General features: G+C 31.9%; 1 protein-coding gene and 1 long non-coding RNA gene across 2 annotated transcripts; one reads left to right on the top strand and one right to left on the bottom strand.

The window, feature by feature from the left end:
• Positions 1-2,374: 2,374 nt before the first annotated feature.
• On the bottom strand, positions 2,375-14,895 carry LOC111698251 (mitochondrial amidoxime-reducing component 1). The gene is made up of 17 exons (XM_023468539.1): positions 14,821-14,895; positions 13,657-13,714; positions 13,253-13,300; positions 12,677-12,723; positions 11,148-11,219; positions 10,375-10,439; positions 10,255-10,305; positions 9,649-9,732; positions 8,905-8,947; positions 8,628-8,677; positions 8,347-8,406; positions 6,333-6,393; positions 6,081-6,149; positions 4,690-4,747; positions 4,076-4,152; positions 3,425-3,508; positions 2,375-2,460 (listed from the first exon to the last, which is right to left on the bottom strand). Exons 1-17 carry the CDS (start codon positions 14,883-14,885, stop codon positions 2,427-2,429), a joined length of 1,026 nt encoding a protein of 341 aa, XP_023324307.1. The 5' UTR covers positions 14,886-14,895; the 3' UTR covers positions 2,375-2,426.
• On the top strand, positions 11,806-12,196 carry LOC111698255 (uncharacterized). The gene is made up of 2 exons (XR_002764496.1): positions 11,806-11,907; positions 12,086-12,196. It is a non-coding gene; the product is annotated as an uncharacterized LOC111698255 (long non-coding RNA).
• Positions 14,896-21,679: the final 6,784 nt, after the last annotated feature.

Below are 21,679 nucleotides of genomic sequence, written 5' to 3'. Positions count from 1 at the left end.
AGTGGAAAATGCAAATCAAACCCAACTAAAACCAATAATTTTATATACATCATGATATGTTTCTAGGGGGGGGGGGGGAAAAAAAATTCAGCGCGCTTCGCGATCCACATTAATAAAATTTACCCCCTCCCCCCCTACAGAATCCTTATTTACGCCCCTGCTGACCCAGTAACCTCACTTTCGTGTTGTCTTCTATCCTGTATACATATTGTTGCGATAGTTGCCCAGGACTGAGTCGGCCGGTACTTATTATTAAACGAAGTGAACAGAAAATTCACCCCCTCTTCCACATTTATTTCTGTCTACGCCCTTGGTATAAAGAAACGGTTGCAACAATTATAAGTTTTCCAAAATTTAGTTTATATTTTTTCTAGCTATAAAAATTACCAAAAATATGGATTTTTCAAAGAATTTAATGTTACAAATGTTCAATGATTTTTGTGTTTAGACTTTTAATGATATGAGAAGGCTTAAAAATTTTAAAACTTTATTCTGTAGAAGTTTGTATTTATTAAACATGCATTTTTTACCCTAGAAGAAAATATAAAGCAAAAAAGATAGTGTTTGGTTCGTTTTTGACTGATATTTTCACCTAGGATAAAAAATTTGCATGTTTTTTAAAAGCAAAAATTCTACAGAATACCAATTCTAAATCGTTGCATCCTTCTCAAATTGTCGTAAAACCTTTCAAAAGGCTTAAAATATAAAAATTTCTGTAAGACGAATTAAGCTATTGCCTAACCCTAGCTGCTAGAATGGTATAAACCAACTCTGCTACAACTGCTAGAAGTGAGACAAGACTAAAAAGGTATAGTATCCTATAGTAACTGTATGAAACTAAGCAGAGTGAACGGTTATAGAAACCTGAAAATCAAGAAATACTGCGAACTCAGAACATAATATATGACATAATATATACGATATCGATAAAAAGTCGTCTTATTTTGAATCAGCAATTATCACAATTCGCATTGCTTACAAGGTTACACACAAAGAATGAGACTTCAGAGACGAATTTTCCTTGTCTGTTTCCTAATATTCAGGCCTCCCGCAACTTTAAACTTTTTTTTTCGCGCCATCAAAAAGGCTATATACAGAGACTTTATTTAAGGCAGAAGATTTAATCTTGAAATCGTCTTTTTAAAAGGGTTTCAGGTCGTCTCTATAGGCTAATCCTTTAGGTAGCCCTGTTCAAGTAGATAATGACAACATTGAGTTTCAAAAAATTCATTTGAACTTTGGTAGTTTCAGTCTCAAATGCTAAGAAAATTGTATTTAAACTTAATTTTTCATTTTATAATATTCATTATAACCAGAAAACTCTGGCAACTTTTAGACCCAAACAGACCCATTTAACTGAATTTTTTGCTTTTTAACGACATCTAATACACTGTAATATTGTCTTCCTATACCATAGTTTTCTGGTTCTCACTGTAGCAAAATATCTAATTTTGATTAAATGAATCTTACAATTTTAACCAACAAAATGTATCATTTCAAATTGTTAATTAGTAGCTTAACCACAAGAAACTTTAAAAATTTTAAAATATTGAAAAATGTTCAAGTGATCCTCGATTATTTTCAAATCTATAGCTTCTTTCCATTTTTGTATCTGCTGCATAAATTTTTAAGTCACAGTTCAAAGTTATTGATTTTTAGATTGACAACATTATAGAGAAATTCCGTTGCACACAATTCCGCGCAATTCTTCTCAATTCCGCGAATATTTAATTGCTTCATTGTTTGCAATTAAAGCGCAATTCCGCGCTATGAAATGGCGCAAGCGAAAGCAATCATTGCGCGCAACGGAATTCCGGTTTAAAACCCTTATTTTAAGTGACCATCCAATATTGTAGGGTTGGGTTCCGATTCACTTAACGGTAACATTCTCCGACTAATCAGAGATGACTGACTTAACCTTAAGTTATCAATAGAAAATGTTGTAATTGCTGAGAACTTTGTCAGCAAGCTGTTCTATATTGACAAATATTATAATCCATTTTCTGGGGACAAAGTAAAAGAATACCTTATATCGAATTCTTAAAACCCCCATTGGTTGGACTTAGTTTTTAGATCATCTTTACAGATAATCAAGCGGAATCCTTACAGTTTCAGGGAATGATACATAAAAGGTAACAGACGGTTAAAAATCGGCACAGTCGTCTCTGAAGTCTCATCCTTTATGTCAATTATAACCGTTACAAAAAAAACCGTGCGACAATTCAAAATAAAAGAAAGAGAAAGAAAAATTACTTCACTAATGGTTGCCAATGAATAAAACGTGGAATCAATGTCGTCTTAGTTAACTCTTTTTCTAAAGAAATTACAAAAAAGCTCTGTCAAGCGCAGAATTAATTTCTCTAAAAGAAAGAACATCGAAATCTAAAATATATTTAAAATATTGTCAATAGATTGATTGTTCTAATTTATCTTCTTCTGACCATAACTTTGTCGCCCAACCTATAGAAGTAAGTTTTAAACATTAATAAAAATCAAATCATTTATTTTTGTGAAAAATATAGTTCAACGAAAAATGAATCTATACTTATTACTTTTACCAAACCAGATATAAGGATCGAAAATTAATTTTAGTTGTCATTGGGATGCTTTGTTTGAATATAATCTTTACCGATTTCCACTTTTATTTAACTTTTTAGGATTCTATTTCTTACATTTTAAGGGTTTTTATTCATAAGAACCCTGAAGCAGAGGCCCAAAGGAGTTACGCGGATGTTCTCACTTTCTCTTGTAATTCAACGCTGCCTACGTGGAACTCCTGTGGGCTTCTGCTTTAGGGTTGTTGTGAACGAAAAACACCTAAATCTTAAAAAGACGTCATCTAGTGTCCAATCTGTTATTGTTAATTAATCTATGATAATATGAGTTGTAAATATGATTTAAAACAATAACTCCTTCTCAATTTGTTGTCCGTGAATTGCCAATAAGTATTTGAATTAGTCAAAAAGTAGAAAAAAGAATTTCGTATCAAACTGTTATGACTTCCAATTCAATGGCACTGATTACTCGCCAAAAACTTTAATCTTTTGATCCCATATTTCTTAAACTTAATGTTGTAGACCTTTATCATTTCAAACTGTGAATGCTGTTAAATAAAATAAACTATCAATTGTTAAAGGTTTACACCATCAGATTAAGAAGATAGGGATTACAATATTAGAGTGTATGCATTGATAACTAGAAAACTCTGAAATGAGAAGACGACTTTTAAACTCAAGTTCTAACTTCAATTAGTCCAATGAACATTAGACACAGCAATTGAGCAGTGTAAACAGCCACATTTCTTAATTAGTGATTTGATAAATAACTAGTAAACATTTTTGCTCTGTATCAACATGACTAGAAAGTCGTCTTCGTATTTCATAGTTTTCTAGTTATTTATGTAATCTAATGAACCCTGCAGTACCTGACAGTACCAAGTTGAACTGGACTAAAGTGAACTCCAAAAGTAGGAGAATCACCGACTATTCTTCTTATATGGGTCAACTCCCTAAAATCAATATTATATATAATGACTATCCATTTTAAGTCACATTCCCATTTCATACTGGTATCTCGAGACATATCTGAGTAAAAATAAGGGAGATATTTTCGTTTTTCTATCTTCACTCACATTCGGTGTACATTTGAATATCCGATCTGGGCCAACCTTTGCGATCCTAGTTTGGACGCCAATTTACAATTACTAAAACGGCAGACCTGCATGTCTTGGAAAGGGAAAAAGGCTGTGAATTTCCTTCCTTATCGCTGCTGCATATATATATATACGTGTGTCACTTTTCAGAAAGAAATCACAATGAAAACTTGTTAATTTCTAAATAGAAAACTAAGGATATTTCCATCACTTTTGCTCAGGCAAAGTGTCAAAGAGTCCCGTGAACAGTTAAGTCACTCATTTAACTCTTAAAATAAAAATTCCTTTTTTTTCAGGAAAATGGAAACTGGTAAACAGCGAAAAATTGGTTTTTTTTGTTGCAGATTAAACCAATGTAAAATGCTTTATTACGCAAAATTGTTTATTTATATTCATATTGTAATTTGTAAGATTTATTCTTACTTGCTATGCTGTCTAAAGGTCTTCAGAGTTGTCAGTGGTTCATTATTTGGGTAGATTTCTCCAGTTGCAGGGTTATTCTATAAAATAGGTTCATTATTTGGGTAGACTTCCCCAGTTTCAGGGTTATTCTGTAATAATGGCAATATTTGGGTAGATTTCTCCGGTTGGAGGGTTATTTTGTCATATTGGTTTATTATTTGGGTAGATTTCTCCAATTGCAAGGTTATTCTGTAATATAGGTTCATTATTTGGGTAGATTTCTGCAGTTGCAGCATTATTCTGTAATTACATATAGGCTCATTTTTTGGATAGTTTTCTCCTATTGCAAGATTATTTTGTAAATAGGTTCATTATTTGGGTAGATTTCTCCGGTTGCAGGATTATTCTGTAATAAAGGTTCATTATTTGGGTAGATTTCTCCAATTGCAAGGTTATTCTGTAAGGTTTATTATTTGGGTAGATTTCTCCAATTGCAAGGTTATTTTGTGATATAGGTTCATTATTTGGGAAGATTTCTCCAGTTGCAGATTTCTCTAGTTAAAGAGTTTGTTTGGCCTTATAAAATCTTTTCAATTTCTCCAAAAATCATTAAAAAAATGTAAGTAATTTTTTACCTTGGTTGATAAACATCGGGTGCAAGGTAGATTAAAATCCAGAACTACCTCACCGATCCTTTATTAGAGTTATTAATAATATCATTATTTACTATTCATTCTTGTTCATTTTCTCTCATTTTATTAATTATTATTCATTCTATTTCATTTTCTCTCATTTTTTTTAATTATTATTCATTCTTTTTCATTTTCTCTCATTTTATTAATTATTCATTCTTATTCATTTTCCTTCATTTTTATTTATTCTTATTCATTATTTTTCATTATTTTTCATTCTTATTCATTTTTATTCATTATTATTGGTTCTTATTCATTTTCTTTAATTTTTTCTTAGTTATTATTTATACTTATTCATTTTCTTTCATTTTTATTTAGTTTTATTCATTATTATTCATTCTTATTAATTTTCTTTCATTTTTTTGTTATTCATTGTTAATAATTTTCTTTTATTTTTATTCATAATTTTTCATTCTTATTTATTTTAATTTTTATGCATTATTAATCATTCTTCTTCATTTTCTTTCTGTTTCGCTACTTAGCGATTTCCCTAAAGACCTAATATATGTACCGTGTGGTATTTCTCAGGACCGGATCGTAAGACTCCCTTCTCTCAACGCTCTTCATAATAAAAGGATGATAGTAAGGTTCCGAACGTTTATTTCTCTGAGCCTTCAATCTAAATAAGTTTAATAAACCCACAGAAAAAGCTTTGAGTGATAAATCATACAAATACAACAAATAATTCACTCAGGCATTAAAAAACTGTGGCTAGGAACCAACAAACACATATATAAATATCAATCATACTATAATCAAAACGATAAGCATAAGTATATATAAAAATAGTTACCACAGTGATCCCAGAATTCTGGACACGGTTAAAACTTGCAAGACGAATAAACATATACTGATATAAATTATTCACTACTCCGCGAGAAATCTTGCGCCTGCGCAGTCAGTCTGTAAACAGTTCCTAAAACTAGTTCTTTCACAATACATTCCGTACAGATCTTCAGGGAGAACTCAGAAATACACAGGGGCGATAAGCAGACTTTATACACGCAGCATGGCTCGCGTAACACTTTCTTTTTTCTTCATTATAATCCTTTATCATTCATTTTTATTAATTGCCATTCATTATCATCCTTCATAATTCATTTTCGTCCTTTTTCATTCATGATTCTTTATCATTCATCCTATATCATTATCAATGTTATTCTTTTTTTATTTAATTACCAAATAAACGATTATCATTATCATTATTGTTCGATATCTTTATGTATTCTAACTTAATTTTGATATTTTGATATTTTAATAATTTAACAATTTAATATTTTAATAATTTAATAATTTAATATTCTCATTATTTTATTTATTATGTATTGTAAAACCTTATTTGTCCAGTCCAGCCGTCTTCTGTCCAGGGTTTCAGTTCAGCACCATCCACAACAAAATTAGGCCTAGATCATAGATTAATAACAATATAGATAGAACACTAGATGTCGTCTTCAGTCCAGGGTTTCAGTTCAGCACCATCCACAACAAAATTAGGCCTAGATCATAGATTAATAACAATATAGATAGAACACTAGATGTCGTCTTTTGGGATGTTGCATTTTTTTAAATTACGGTTTAAATTTCACCTGAAAGTATCATGACCCATTGGGAAAGGAAGTTTAGAGTTTAAGTCCTCAAGAGAAGTTTCTAAATCAAGTGAGCCTTTGCCACAAACTCAGATTTTATAATCCTTATATATTTGACCCCTAATGTCGAATACCTTCCTCAAGTTACAAAGTATAGGGATTAGAAAATTTGAGTTTGAGGCAAAGACTCAATTCCTTTAGAAGAAAATAAGAATATAGTGAATATTGATAATATATTAATATTTTATAACACAGATAAGTTTTACATTATACCCATTTAAACTTTATCATAAAGAAAATCAGTTTTAATTACAATATTTCAAACTGAAGCACTTGTTCCAAATAATACAGTAGGCAATACAACTTTTAGGTCGTCTTTGATCTTTGAAATTGTTTGCGGCATTCATTCGTCAAACTACTTCTACATGCATGATTCTTGAAACAATAATTTCACAAGTCTCATAGTCCTGGCATATCAAAAATGTGGTCTGCCTTTTTTGTGGTGTCAATATATTACAGAAGATTAACAACAAAACCAAAATTTTGAAATCTAAACTATAATTTGTTCACATCTCCGGTAGTATTGAAAGCACAAAAAGGGGAAAATAGGGGAATAAACTGTAAATTATACATCTAAATTTAGGTTTTAAATCAAATAAATGCCGCAACTAATTCAAAAGATGAAAGACGACCTTGTTATGTTATGTTTATATATGGAAAATTTCTGAACATCAATATCTTTAATTTACCAGGAAATAAATTTCCGACAACTACATTTCTAAGAAAGGATAAATCTAAATTCGATATAATTTCCTTTAACTCCAATATGAAATATAAAAAAATGGCAGGTTTAGAATATTTCCGAACAGTGAAAACACATACTGCTCAAATGAAGAATATATAAATCAAAACAACATTAGTTAAAACAATCTTAAAAGAAAAAGGATTTCCACAAGAACTAATTAAAGAATTAGAAAATCCAGATACAAAACTACAAAAGATACAAAAGTTAAACAGTGTATTGGAACCTGTGTTTGACAAAGTGAGCAAAAGACATGTCTACATTAAACAAATATTCAGAAAATCAATACTTAACAAAGAAACCCACTATCCACCAACAGATGTCCCTGGAAAGAAATTAGAACAATATATATTTACTATTAAAAAAATGCGAAACAAGTTAAATTTTTAACCCTAATTTCTAATTATTTAAGAAAAATGTACAATGACATCTATTGGATAAAACACAAGGATTTGAATTATCATTAACAAAAATATTTAACATTTAAAATTTTATTATGTTTTATACAGCTAGAAAAGTCAAAGATGAGAGCAAATGGTTTCTCGGCATGAGTCCGGTGTTCAATGAGCACCGGACCCATGCTTTTTCCGGACAGGATGAACGTCCTGTCTGGAAACTCAATCATGGAGCCGGTGTGCCTTTATCTAAAACACATAATTAACTGTTTGCTAACATCAAAGACTATCTGAATTTTATTTTATTTTTATTTTTATTTTGGATGTTTATTTCTATTTTTTTTTAAATTTAAATTTTTCAATAACTGTGTCTAAATAATTTCTTATTTTATTTTATTTATTCAGGAAACTGCAAATCAAGGAAACCTGATGGCGTTTATAGTTTATTTTATTTTTCATTTTAAACAACTTCTTAATTTTAATACTAAAAATTAAAATTTAAATCAATTTTTATTTTAAAAGGCTTTAAATGATAATTTAAATAAGCTTAAATGAAAGCACTGAGACTCTAGGATGGCCATTTTAGGTAATTATCCGAGTAATTTCAAGATTTAATCTGGAAAAATTAAGCCTGAAAATAAAAGAAATAAGCTAGTAAAGGTTTTGTTTCGAGACTATGGATGGGCAACCTACCGAACAATCCAGAGATGATTTCAAGGATGTAGCTTAACTACGAAAAATTCCAGAAGACATTCTGCGGAGAAGCATTTTTCGGAATGTCTTCATTTAAAACTTAACTTTTATATTACCGTATCACCTGAAGTAATCATGTATGGTGTAACATCAGCATAGGTAGGCACTGTGAACTTAGAAGAACCTGTAAAGTGTCAAAAATTCTTTCAAATAAAAGAAAATGGTTCAATATTTTGTTTTCTTTAGAAAAATAATAAAATATGATAACTATATAACGGCCAGTATATGGTTTAAAAATTTAATTCAATAGACCATTTATTGGAGGGGGGGGGGGGTTAAATTAAAGGATAATTTTTACTTTGCAAAGAATAAATTTCTAATTTCCACCTGTACTTGTACTTGTACCTGGAAATGTTTCCGGAAATGCTTTTCTCCATTTAGGCCTCACTATCCGACTTAAAATAGAAATGTGAAATTAAAGATAAATCAAATAAAAAAAATTTTCTTCTCCTTTTAAACGAATTATATTTATGATATATTTAATAGTAAATTATAGTGCTAGAGATCAAACACCAGGTTTAGAATGATTGTCGTTGGTCACTTTAATTTGAGAGAAAAAAGGGGGCAAGTTTTTTCAAGAAATAAGGGGTCTCGTGAAATTTTTAAATTCCTAAAAAATTACTTTGTGGACCCAGCTTTGTGCTTCAGAAGACGTAACGGCTCTCCTGCAGTTTTCATGTGAAATTAAACGATAAAAAAGTTTATTTAAAAAGGTGAAATGTATTTAAAGATGAATATAAAACCACTTCTAGCTGGCTAATTACAAAATACAAGCGTCCTTCTTTTACTGCAATTTCTAGTAAAAATTTTATCTATACGCTTAACTCTGTGATGATTATACGAAAATTCAGTCCTAGGAGATTAAAAATCCAGCTTGCTACACTACACCATCCCCACAATCTGAAGCTGAATATCCCAAAACCTGGTTACAACACCTACAATGCAGCTATAGTATAATCTCAATCTATACAGTTGTAATCTCTGTTTTCTGCTTGGATACAACACTTGCAAAGCAGCTAATATAATATACAGTGAAACCCTTAATAACGAATACATCGGAAGAATTTATCAAATGTCGTCTTGACAATTTTTCAATGAGTTTTACACTTTATTACGTTAATCTCAGTATTTGCGAAAATAAATAAATAGCCATCAATATGCGGGAACAGTTTTAAAGAGTTCCATATAATCATTAAATTAAAAAACTAAATATCTGCAACATTCCATTATCAGAAAGTGAAGAATACGACATTTGATGAATTCTTTCGATGTATTCGTTATTAAGGGTTTCCCTGTAATATATATATATATATATATATATATATATATATATGTATATAAATAAAATTAAAGAAAATGCAGAGTCCTATGAATTGAGAAATCCAGTTTGCCACGTCGTCTCCACAATCTAATCCTTCCAGCTGAATATCTAGCAACCGTCCAACAACACCTGAACACACAAACAAATGCCTTTAAAGTCGTTGAAGACAATGTTCAAGTAAACTATTAGAACTTTCACCCAGGCTAAGGGGCGTCCCACGCCTTCCCCCCCCTCCCCCTGGCATGAGAAAGCCAGTCGAACTTGTTTGCAGACAAGTTTGGTAAACTTTACACACTCTTTTGGTACAGACGCACAACATGATTACAGTCAAAGAAATTGCAGAACAATGTTGTCAATTATAATTAAGCTTGAATAACGACTAGTTTATTCTTTGCATGCAAATTTGGCTAATAGTGTTGACTAATATAAATATGTATATACAACTTATTTTTAAGTAAACAATTAACAATAAACAAATGTACTCTCCTACACTGTACAAATACCGAGATTCGTATGTACTGTATACCTTCAGTGCACGCCTTCGGTTCGGTGAACTTTACACACACTCTTTTGGTACAGACACACACCCATGACGTTTCCGCGCGCCCCCTGGTTAAAATAAAATTAAGTAAAAAGATTTGTTTTACTGACTTTTGCTTGAGTCTGTCGGCTCATCGAATGTGTGCTCATTCCCGGCTTCCCCTAAATACATGCATTTTTAAAAATTTAAAAAACCCGGAAATATTTTGGAAAGTTCTCGTTAAACATAACCTTTTATCGTCCAGGTGCCGTTGTTGTTAACCATAGATAGCAGAACCAGTTTAGAATATCGGCCCCTGAAAAGGGAGAGCTCGTAATAATTATTTATTTATATGAATAACTTTTTTTCATTTTTTAACGATGGTTCTGTAAAAGAATCTTTTGTTCTCTACAGACCTTTTCCATTTTTGCTAAACAGCTGATGGTGTAAACCTTAGATTATTTGATTAAACAGAATTCATAGTTTGAAATATCTCAGATTATACGACATTTGGTTGCAAGGATATTGGAATTATAAAATCAGAGTATGTGGCAAAGACTCAATTCCTTTATGGACAGAATCATAAAGCTAAATGGACAGTTATTTTAAGTGACATGTAAAGTAACATGTTCAATCCACAACGGTACTCTTTCTTCAATGATGCATAATACACTATTATTTTTTGACTTGCGGATTTATGCTGCAGAGACGATGAAAGAAGTTGCCAGTATTCAACACGTTGTACGATTGAAAAACGACGATGTCACTTCTTTAACACAGCTTAAAGGGTACCGTTTCGAATCAGGACACTTATAATAAGGGATCACTTTAAGTTAACTTTTTACTCTACAGCCATATAGATTTTTTTATCAATTATACCTTTTTTTCTTATTTGCAAACACTCAAAGATTTACATAAATCAAGAATTATAGGGTGCCATGCTAGATCACTTATAGCTCTTAAAATGTCAATTTTAAATTTGTTGACAATCTCTTTAAATAAAATCTCATCTCAGCTTGTCTACCTTACATCCATTACTTCCACTTCTTCCTTTCCAATCCTATACACTGCAAACTGTCTGTCCAGATAAAGGAAACTAAAACAAACTAAATTAAAGGGAAAGGTCGCAATTTTTAGAAAATGGAATAAAACAATCCAAGAGGTAAATCATAGGTTTTGTAAATATGTATTTCTAAAAAATACCAATTCATGTATTCCCCACTATCAAAAATAAATATTGGGGTGCTGTTTCCCACTTGGGGTTTCCCGGGTTTTGGGATCCCTCTCCCCCCCCCAGGGGGAGGGTCCCAGGGCCCTAAGAATCCCTAAGTGGGAAAAATTGGATTACTGAAATACTATTAAAATAATTTTGTAAAATTTTGAAATTATCTTTTTTAAAAACCTTTCAATTATATCAATACAATGAAGATGAATTTTTCTTAATATATTTTTCAAATTACAAGCAAACAGAGAGAAGCTGTTAATTCTTTTTTTTCAGGTTTATGTGTCTCTGCTTTTTATAATGATTAGAAGAAATCTAAGTGTTACGCGAGCTACGCTGCGTTCATAAAGTCTATGTGATACCCCTGTGATTCTCTGAGTTCCCCCTGAGGATCTGTACAGAACGTATTGTGAAGAACTAGTTTTAGAAGCTGTTTACAGTCCGACTACGCATGCGCAAGTTCTCTGCGTAGGAGCGAGCAGATTCTACTTCAGTATATAGTTGTATTTCATGTAATGTTCGTCGATTATTAAAACCGTGTGAAAATTCTAGGACCACTGCGGTAATTATGATTATATTTATATGAATATTGTTTATTTATGTTCGGTTATGGTTGATATTGTATGATGTAATGTATGGGTTCCTTGCCACAGGTTTTTAATGCCTGAGTGGATTTATTGCTGTATTTGTATGATTTATCACTCAATGCTTTTTCTGTTGGCTTATAAAAGATTATTTAGATTGAAGGCTTAGAGAAATAAACGTTCGGAACCTTATTATCATCCTTTTGTTATGGAGAGCGTTGAGAGAAGGAAGCCTTACAATCCTATCCAGAGAAATACCACTCGGTACTTATAGATTTCATTAGGTCTTTAGGGAATTCGCTAAGTAGCGAAACACTAAGTTGAATAAAAAGTCGTCTTCATTGTTTTGATAAATAGGAAAAAAATTCTAAATTTTTGTGTTATGACGTGGATCACTCTGTACTCTGTAGAGCTTTTTACAAACTTCAAATAGATTGTATCCCAATAAACATGGGATCTTAATGAGGATTTTAAAATCGCCAGGCATTGTTCCGTGAATACAGCTATTCCCTGTAATCCTCTTGAATCTACAGTTACAATATAAAAACTCATAGCTTCCGCAATTGTTTTCTGCTTTTTTTTTTCAATATCAGCATTTTTAAATATTTTCCTAGATTTCAAGTTATTAAATAATTGGCTCATGTATTTAAATTATTTGGAAAGCTCACAAGACGCAACCCAGATATTTACAGGCAATATGTCGTCTTTTTATTCGTATGCTTATTGAAACACCTACATTTTATTTACCTTTCAGGTCCTCGTGGTCCGCATTTCACTTGTTTAAGCTCTATTCCCTTAAGAAATGATAAATGTTAAACTCAGACATTTTTCAGACAGTAGTACAATGATAACCAAAACAATGGCATTGGAAGACGACATTATAGCCATACTTAAATGTACAAAGCAAAGTTTTAACATACACATTATATAGGATACTTTAGTGAAGCATGGGTCTGTTTACACTGCACAATTACTTGTGTCTCATGCTCATGGGACGTAAATAAGTAATCTTACTATTATAGAGAATTTTCTGGTTATCACATGTAGAATTACCATAGTCTTGATAATTATGAACTTTATGATTGTGAAGTCTGTTTTTGTTTTCAGGTTATTACATTAAAATATTGCCGCGTTATTTTTCTAAAATAATAAATGAGGATGAGTTTATTGTAACCTGTACAACTTGTTAATTATAAATATTTTTCTTTAAATATCATATGATCATTTCCAATTGAATGTGATACAAAACTTAGTTTCAATGATAAAAGAAAGAAGACGACAATTGTTCGAGTATTCATAAAAACAACTTTATTTGATCCGTACCTTTCCACATTTTAAAGGATAGATGTAAATAGTTTTGAGGTAACCAACCTAAATAAATAAAATTTGGAGGAAATCTCGTCGTAATTTCAAGTAACCTTCCGTCATAAAAAGAGGAGCATCTCTAAATCAATCCATTACCCTTGAAACCTTAATCAGATCAATCAATATTCAATTTTGAAAAGTGTTCAATTCTAATCCCTTCATCGTTTCTGAAGCACGAATTCGCTATTTAAGAAAACACATAAAAACATAAACATTATAGATAACTAGTTCATACTTTCAGTATATTTCTTGTAAAACCTTTTTTATCAGTTTTTTGCATTCAAGTCAATTTAAAATAAAAAAACAGAATATCAAATAAAAGTAATTTTATTTTGAAATAATAACTTATAAAATTTGTATACCTCAGTCCATTCAAATTTTTTCTTGTAATAATTAGTTCCAAGGTATGCTAGTCCTAACCTTTAAAAAAAGTATAAAAATGTGAGATTTCAAGAACGACATTACAGCAAAAAATGTTGCAAATTTTCGTGGCTTATTTGGTCGGTTTGGCTTTTTTCATGTTTATTGGATGCAATTACAGGTTTACCCGCAAAGGATGAGACTGTAAAGACGACCTAAAACTTCAAAAATATGACGATTTAAAGCTTGATTTTTGAGTTCTGCATTCAATTGAGTATTTTGATGGTTTACGAAATGATTAAGCACAGAAATAAGCCAGTTTTGGCCTACAAGGAATCCTAAATGTAAGAAAACAATTTCTGTACAATCGTCTCTGAAGTCTCATCCTTTGTGGGAAACCCTGTAAATCCACCAGAAGAACAAACAGACAAACAAAAACATTAAAAAAGGAAATAAACTGCAAAAAATGCAAGATGTGACGAGCAGGACAAAAAGAGATAAAAATACATCAGATTTAACTTCTGTCTAAAAGAAACAGCATGTTTCATATATTAAAAACATCTATCTATCTTTATAATTATTCATGTTCCTTTAACAAACAATGTAAAACTTGGCCAAGGTTCAGGCATCATTCTTATATCATTGTGAGTTTTTTTGACCAGAGCTGGGAACTTTAGAATGGGATACCATCAATCCAGACTGCTTAATCCGAATATCCAATGTGGACACTTTTGATTTCTTGCTTAATCCATTTTTTTTGGGTATAGTAGAGAAAAATCAAAAACCGGTTTTTAAAAATTAAGAGTCCTTCCTGTTCCTGTTCCTGTATATTAATTATATTAATCTTAAATGGCGCACAAAATTTCAAATTTATCGGCTTCTTATATGCGACTCTGATTGGTTGAATTTTATACACTTTTCATTACACTTAAGCATTAATCTCGATATCCACCATTCTAAAGTTCCCAGCTCAGAGCTGAAAACTTTAGAATTGTGGATATCGGGATTAATGCTTGATCCACTCTTTTTCTTAATCTCCAGATTAGATATTGCTTGTTCTCCTCATGAATTTAATCTCCAGATTAATTAACCGATCCGGATTAAGGATATCCCATTCTTAAGTTTTCAGCTCTGGTATCATAAATATCTGTAACTTCCCGACTCACCCTGCAGCTCCTAGCACCCCTACCCGAACATAGGTATCTTGAACCAGACCTCGGAGAGTTTCCATTTTAAAGAATTCTGAAAAAATCAAATTATTTTGAAAATTTTAAAATTTTTTTAATTTTTTTGAGATCTAGAAGTGGGGGAGGATTGTCTAAAGTATATATTACCCCCCCTCCTTAAAACTGTTTGATGTCAGAATATCAGCCTAAAACTGTTTGATGTCAGAATATCAGCCTAAAACTGTTTGATGTGAGAATATCAGCCTAAAACTGTTTGATGTCAGAATATCAGCCTAAAACTGTTTGATGTCAGAATATCAGCCTAAAACTGTTTGATGTCAGAATATCAGCCTAAAACTTTATGTTTTTAAATAATTTTACTCCTAAGAGATAATGTGTATGTATTGATAACATATATAATACTGGCTGAAACAGTTTAGAATTAGAAACCTGTTTCTGTTTTTTAGAATATTTGTTACCAAAGGAATGTTCATGAGGAATCTACATTGCTTTGATTACAAAGGGAAGTTTAAAACTGTTTCTGGGAGGATTTTATATTTAAGCAAACCATAGTAAGCTCTAGAAAACTCTGAACTAGGAAGACGACTTTTACAATCAAATTATGAGACACAGTAATTGTGCAGTGTAAACAGACCCATATCACTAAATTAGTGATTAAACAAATGTCTAGTAAAACTATTTTAAAGACTGTAACAACATCAAATACAATTAAGTATTGCTATAATGTCGTCTTCCTATTCCGTTTTCAAGTTATCCCTGTAATAACTGATAAAATACTTTTTTCCCTTTTGAGATTGCAGAGTAGTGTTTATTTGTATTTTTACATTTTGACAAGAAATTCAAATCCTTTGAAACTTGAAAAAAATGAGTTAATTTTAAAATTAGTTGATTCATTAAATACACAAATATTATGCTTCTTTTTAAAAATAACTTACAAGAGAAGCAGATTTTTTCCGATTAGGCCAAGAAAAAAGCCTACAAATCTTTTTGACCGTTTTTTTCTTTTTATAAAAGTTCACTCAAATTTGAAAATTGCCTCAGCAGACTTTGATGATTTTAAAAATTGATTCGTAAAAAAATCAGAAACTTTACAATTTTCTGAAAAACAAACTCCCCAGAGTTCAAATACTTATCTTTAAGAGTTCATTAATCATTGTGCAGTGTCAACAAAAAAGCTGGCTAATTGACCAGCAGCTGGTCTGGGGCAGGGGGAGGGGGGAGGAGGGGGGGGATAATAGACAGATATTGAAAAGTAACGCGGTCAGGGGTAATCGTTTTAGAACTATACAGTATTATCCTCAAAGTATGAGACTTTAATATGGTCAAGGATGTAATGCAAAGAAAAGTTATTTTAGAAGTGTACGCATCTTTTGTACTGCAGTGTACTGTCTCTGGGCGGTAATGTAAACACAAGACGGATGTTACAGCCTGACATGGGATCCATCTTTCACATAAAAAAATCAATGAAATATTCTTGTCATAGGAAACTATTATGTGAATTATCAAAATTATCAAATTTAATGCTTTTAACCTCCTCGGATACTAAACGAACACTGATGCATCTATTCTTGTTTACAAATTCCGCCCAAAGAGAACTGGTTTCGTTATGTACGCAGAGTATACACGACCGCAATTAACTTTCCTTGCATAACAACCTCAAATATGGTTATCTTTAGATCTTAAAGATTGCTGTTCTACTGTGTACCTTGAAATAAGAAACCTCGTCGTTTTTAGGTAACACTGGGTCCTGTTATATGCAAATATATACAGGGTTAGTCAATAGTCACAAAGGATGAGACTGTGATGACGCCCCAAAACTCTTTAAATATGACGATCTGAAGGTTAAATTTGCAGTCCTTCTGCCTTTACATAAAGTTCTTAATTGATTTAACAAACAAAAATGAGCTATCTAAATTCTGCCCTTTCCTTTTTGAATTTTCATCCTTACATAGTAAACTATGTTCTGTGTTATGTAAGACAGACTTGAAAAAGTCGTCTATAATCCATAGATTTGATTTATCTTATTTATCCTTTTATCTGCATCAAATAGTAATCAACTCCTAAAACCACTTTCACCCCATCCCCCTTCCCCTTAGTTTCCGTTAAGTGATTTGATGTACATTACATACACATTTTCATTACATATTTGTTTTTTTATAATTACGCTCGTTAGTCGTTCCTCATCCGACCCATTTTGTTCCTTTTTTAATTGTTCAAAAAAAAATTTCGTTTTTCTTAAGAATTGTTCTTTTGTTTGTTGAAGCGATTTTAAATTGTTTGTTTTTGTGTTTTTTCTTTTGATTAAAAAACACAAAAACAAACAATTTAAGGATCGAGCGATCCAATTTGTTCGTCCATTGTTTTTTTTTTGAATGACTACATAAATTACGCAAAATTTTGTTCGTTCTCAAAAACGGTGCACATCTCTACATGTTGGGCGCACAAAACGGAATACTAAGATACAATGTGAATATCCAATAAGTTTCCAAATTCAAGATTTTTGTTTTGTTTTGTCAAATCATTGGATTTGGATTTTTGGATTTTGTCGTCTAAGAAATGTAAACTTTTTGAATCCAATCATAAGGCAAAACAAAGTATAATGAGAATTTCATTTGATTCAAGATTACCAATGCTGCAACCTGTTTCATCCTGCATTGATCATTGATCAAGCTTAAAATTAAGACAAAAAATTATTTTGTACTTCAAAACCGTTCAATTTGTTTGCAATTGTTGTACCCGTCTAACCACAAATATCTGCTCAGATACATGAACATTCCCTTTAAATCGTCGCTCAAATATTTCAATCTCTCACTTCCTTTCTTGGTTTGAATCGTTTTATGAGGTTGGGTTTAGGGCTATATAGAATACTAAACAGTAACGACACAATCAATTTGTACCCCTAGCCTAAATGTGATGTGAAGGGGCAAAAAGTTTATATCTTTCAGCAGTCCATTAGGATTGATTAGGGACAAGAGGCCCACTCCTTAGGGGTTAGATAAGGAGTTGGAAGGGGGAGGGGAGGGGGCGCGGGGAGTGAATTAATAAGGGAAGCCCGATGTATTTTCAATTGTTTTTGATTTGCAACACTTGTTCATAAAAAACAGCACGATTTATTTCTAGATAAATGATATTTATTATCATTATTATCAAAGATATAAATCACAACCACAGAATAAATCAATATAAAACGATGAAAATGGGTATAAAATAGTTTTTGAATAAATAAAGTGGCTTAACAATTGACATATAATACCTAATAATGCGTAATACAAAGTTCATGAGTTATGACATGAGAATTAAAAACTTTGTACTTTGTAAGTACGTTGTACATAGTAGATATATTGTACATTGTACATTGCACATAATATTTGCTTTTCATGCTTGTACAGGGTGTCCCACGAAACATGACAGTTGGTGAATAGTTTTGAATTCTTCCTCCATATACTGTATTAGATATTAAAGACTTTTTGTAGTTTATTTTGTTTTAATTAATTGAATTAATGTAATCCAATTAAAGGCTTTTATTCTTTTTTCAAAATTTATTTTGAAAATGTACAAAACAGAAAAAAGGAATTGTTTTTGAACAACTGGATAAAGAGATAATATGGAGATAATGCTCGACAGAAAAAGCAATAATAATCTGACCTAAGATCTAATAATCTTTTAAAGAAGGATTTGGATGACAAATGTCCTTAAAATGTCTGGTTTGAAAATATGTTTTTAATTCAAAATTTGCGAACGATCCGTTAACTTCGAAAAAATTAATAATTTTTTACTCTGCCTTTCCGTTTTACTGTTGTGAGAAGGCAATAAAAACTGCATGAACCCATAAAGTTCACAGTGCACACCCATAACAGATGAATGATAGTTGACGAAGCTGCCATCTTGGATGGTAAGGCGCCATTTTGGATGGTAAGGCCGCCATTTTTGTAATTTTATGTTTGCAAACTTACTTCATATATAACTTGGATTTAAACGACAAAATTCAAATAAGTATTAAACTTTCAAAGTTATAATGGTCTACGTTTCATAGTGGTTTTAAATTGAACAGGGGAGGGGGTATGGAGTATTGAAAAGGGGAGGGGGTATGGAGTATTGAAAAGGAGAGGGGGTACAGGATANTAAGTATTAAACTTTCAAAGTTATAATGGTCTACGTTTCATAGTGGCAGGATATTGAAAAGGGGAGGGGGTGCAGGGTATTGAAAAGAGGAAATGGTGTGGGGTATTGAAAAGGGGAAGGGGTATGGAGCACTGAACAAGTTGAGGGGGTGTGGACTGTGGAGTATTGAAAAGGGAAGAGGGTATCGAGTATCAAAAATGGTAGGGGTTGTTGATAGATTTTGGATTTTAAAAAGTGAAATGGAAGTTAAAAGTTACAATATGGAGTTCAAAACTTTTGAAAAGCAAATCAAAAATTGTTTAAATTTTTTTCTTCTTTTTACAGAGCTTTTAAGTGACAAAAATTTATCGGATTTTATATTTCTAGCTCTTTCATAGAGCGCCATGTGACAATTGTGATTTCACAATTGCCAAAATATATATTTATATATATAATTTTTGGCGGAGTGGGTCCCTTTAATGATTGGGGAGTGGGTCCCTATAATGTTTGGGGAGTGGGTCCCTATAATGTTTGGGGGAGTGCGTCGGGAGTGGGTCCCTATAATGTTGGGGGGTGGGTCCCTTTAATGTTTTGGAGGTGGGTCCCAATAATGTTTGGGGGAGTGGGTCCCTATAATGTTTGGGGGAGGGGGTCCCCTTAATGGTTGGGAAGTGGGTCCCTTTATCTTTGGGGGAGTGGGTCCCTTTAATGGTTAGGAAATGGGTCTCTTTAATGGTTAGGAAATGGGTCTCTTTAATGTTTGGGGAGTGGGTCCCTATAATGTTTGGGGAGTGGGTCCCTATAATGATTGGGGGAGTGCGTCGACCTTTAATGATTGGCGAGTGGGTCCCTAAAATGTTTGGGGAGTGGGTCCCTATGATATTTGGGGGTTGGGTCCCTTTCATTTTTGGGAGGTGGGTCACGATAATTTTTGGGGGAGTGGGTCCCTTGTGAATAACTTTATTATATACATGGATTTTGGCATACGTACATTATACAACGTAAACGTTAAAATAGATTATTTTCATATTTTCATATCTACGTTGTTCTTTTTCTTGAATGGAAAAAGGATAAAACGGCACTGTTGTGAATCATTATCCCAATTTTTAATATTACCTCTTGAATATTCACATACAAATATAAATCATCTGGTATGCTGTACCATTTTGCCTTGTGAAGTTTGTATGTGTATTGTACAGTGTGCTGTAGCTGCTTAAAAGTCGACCCTGTACTTGAAATGAACCTGAGTTTACAGTGCAGGGTTAATAAAAGTAAAAGGGAGGGGACACATGATTGATTAACGATAACTGATTGCTCGTCGGTACTTTTTGTGTAGAGCACTTTTTATTTAAAGTTTAAGGTCGTCTTTCTATTAGTATTGTTTGTATATCTGTATCTGACAGATTTACCCCACGTGGGCCTGAGTTTAGCTTCTCGCCTTGTATTGTTTTGCAAAATTTCTAAAAATAATTTTTCTGCAATTTGCCTGAAATGGGCCTGGGCTTAATATGCCTTGAGGCAGAATATGTTTTTACACTAAAGTAGAATACGTCAGAGTTTGAATAGAAGTTTTAAACTTTTTTGCACGGTTTAAATAATGAAGAACGGGAACGCCCTTAAACAAACAAAACTTTTATCTTGAAAGATATTAAAGAGACTGTTATGAGAAATTGTCTTCCCCTGAGTTTGCATCTGAGGGGGTTTTAACTCTTCAGTTTCTTTGCTTTATGGTTTACATGAAATTTCTTTGTAATTTGAATCAATATTCTTTTAGTCTTATAGTATATGAATTTTGATCTTCACAAGGAATAACATTTAAAAAGGATTTTGCAACCAATTTTTGTTATTTTCTCTAACAAGTTAAAAACAAATTCTAATTATAATGATAATCATCATCTTTTCTTGCTTGCAACTAACATTTGTAATTTATGATGTTTTCAAGTGTATTCATCTCAAGACAACTTTACGCTATTCAAACTTACACTTGAATGAACTGTGAACCGTAGTCTATAGTGACCCTCAAATAGATTGTCAAGTACAATAGATGGCAACTTAGAATTTGTACACTTACAGTACAGCTGTATTCTTACGCCACAAGTGTAAACTCAGTTTTTGTGTCCGACAAAATCATTAATACTAATGATAATTTTAGAATAAAGTGCGTATCTTACAGTGAAATAAGTGCAATTATATGTGTTCTTTATTTTCTGTTTTTGCACTTTTTTATTGAATCTTGGAAAATATGTCAACTAATTTGAGAAAATTTAGTCTTCCTTGTTATATTTGACACTCGTGACGTCGTGTATGATTGGTCCATTTCTCTGTTGCCACCTATTGTAATAATCTATTTGGTGACCGTCAATGAAAACATGCCTTATTTACAACAGTACCTTTAACCAATCTGCCAGATCTTATCAATAATGTGGAAGAAATACAGCGAATCTCGGGGTATTCATTAATCTCCATTTTATGCAGATCTACGACACCCGGAGTAATTTAAATCCTGTTGGTGGTCATAACAAGCAGGGAAAACTTTAATTGAGGGATTAAGCATTTATCCACAAATTTAAAAATACACACATTGGATATCAACTCGATATTGGTATAATCTGTACACCAAAGTTTGGACCTCTAAACCAACAAAAATACTTGTCCTATCCGTGTACACTGTGTTGTATATCTAAAATACTTGTCCTATCTGTTACACTGTGTTGTAAATCTAAAATACTTTATCTGT

Source organism: Eurytemora carolleeae, unplaced genomic scaffold (genome assembly GCF_000591075.1).
Source record: "Eurytemora carolleeae unplaced genomic scaffold, Eaff_2.0 scaffold301, whole genome shotgun sequence".
In the NCBI taxonomy this organism is placed as follows: domain Eukaryota; kingdom Metazoa; phylum Arthropoda; class Copepoda; order Calanoida; family Temoridae; genus Eurytemora; species Eurytemora carolleeae.
This window is presented reverse-complemented; position numbering and strand designations above follow the sequence as displayed.

Bases quoted from the DNA above. Each gene is read 5' to 3' on its own strand.
- LOC111698251 (XM_023468539.1), bottom strand. From the start codon at position 14,885: ATGGAAACTCTCCGAGGTCTGGTTCAAGATACCTATGTTCGGGTAGGG. The intron at 8,948-9,648 runs GACTCTGCATTT...TGAAAACTGCAG, and splicing joins CTGGATTTCTCAATTCATAG to GAGAGCCGTTACGTCTTCTG. The intron at 3,509-4,075 runs GTAAGAATAAAT...TATTGATTTTAG, and splicing joins ACCTTTAGACAGCATAGCAA to GGAGTTGACCCATATAAGAA.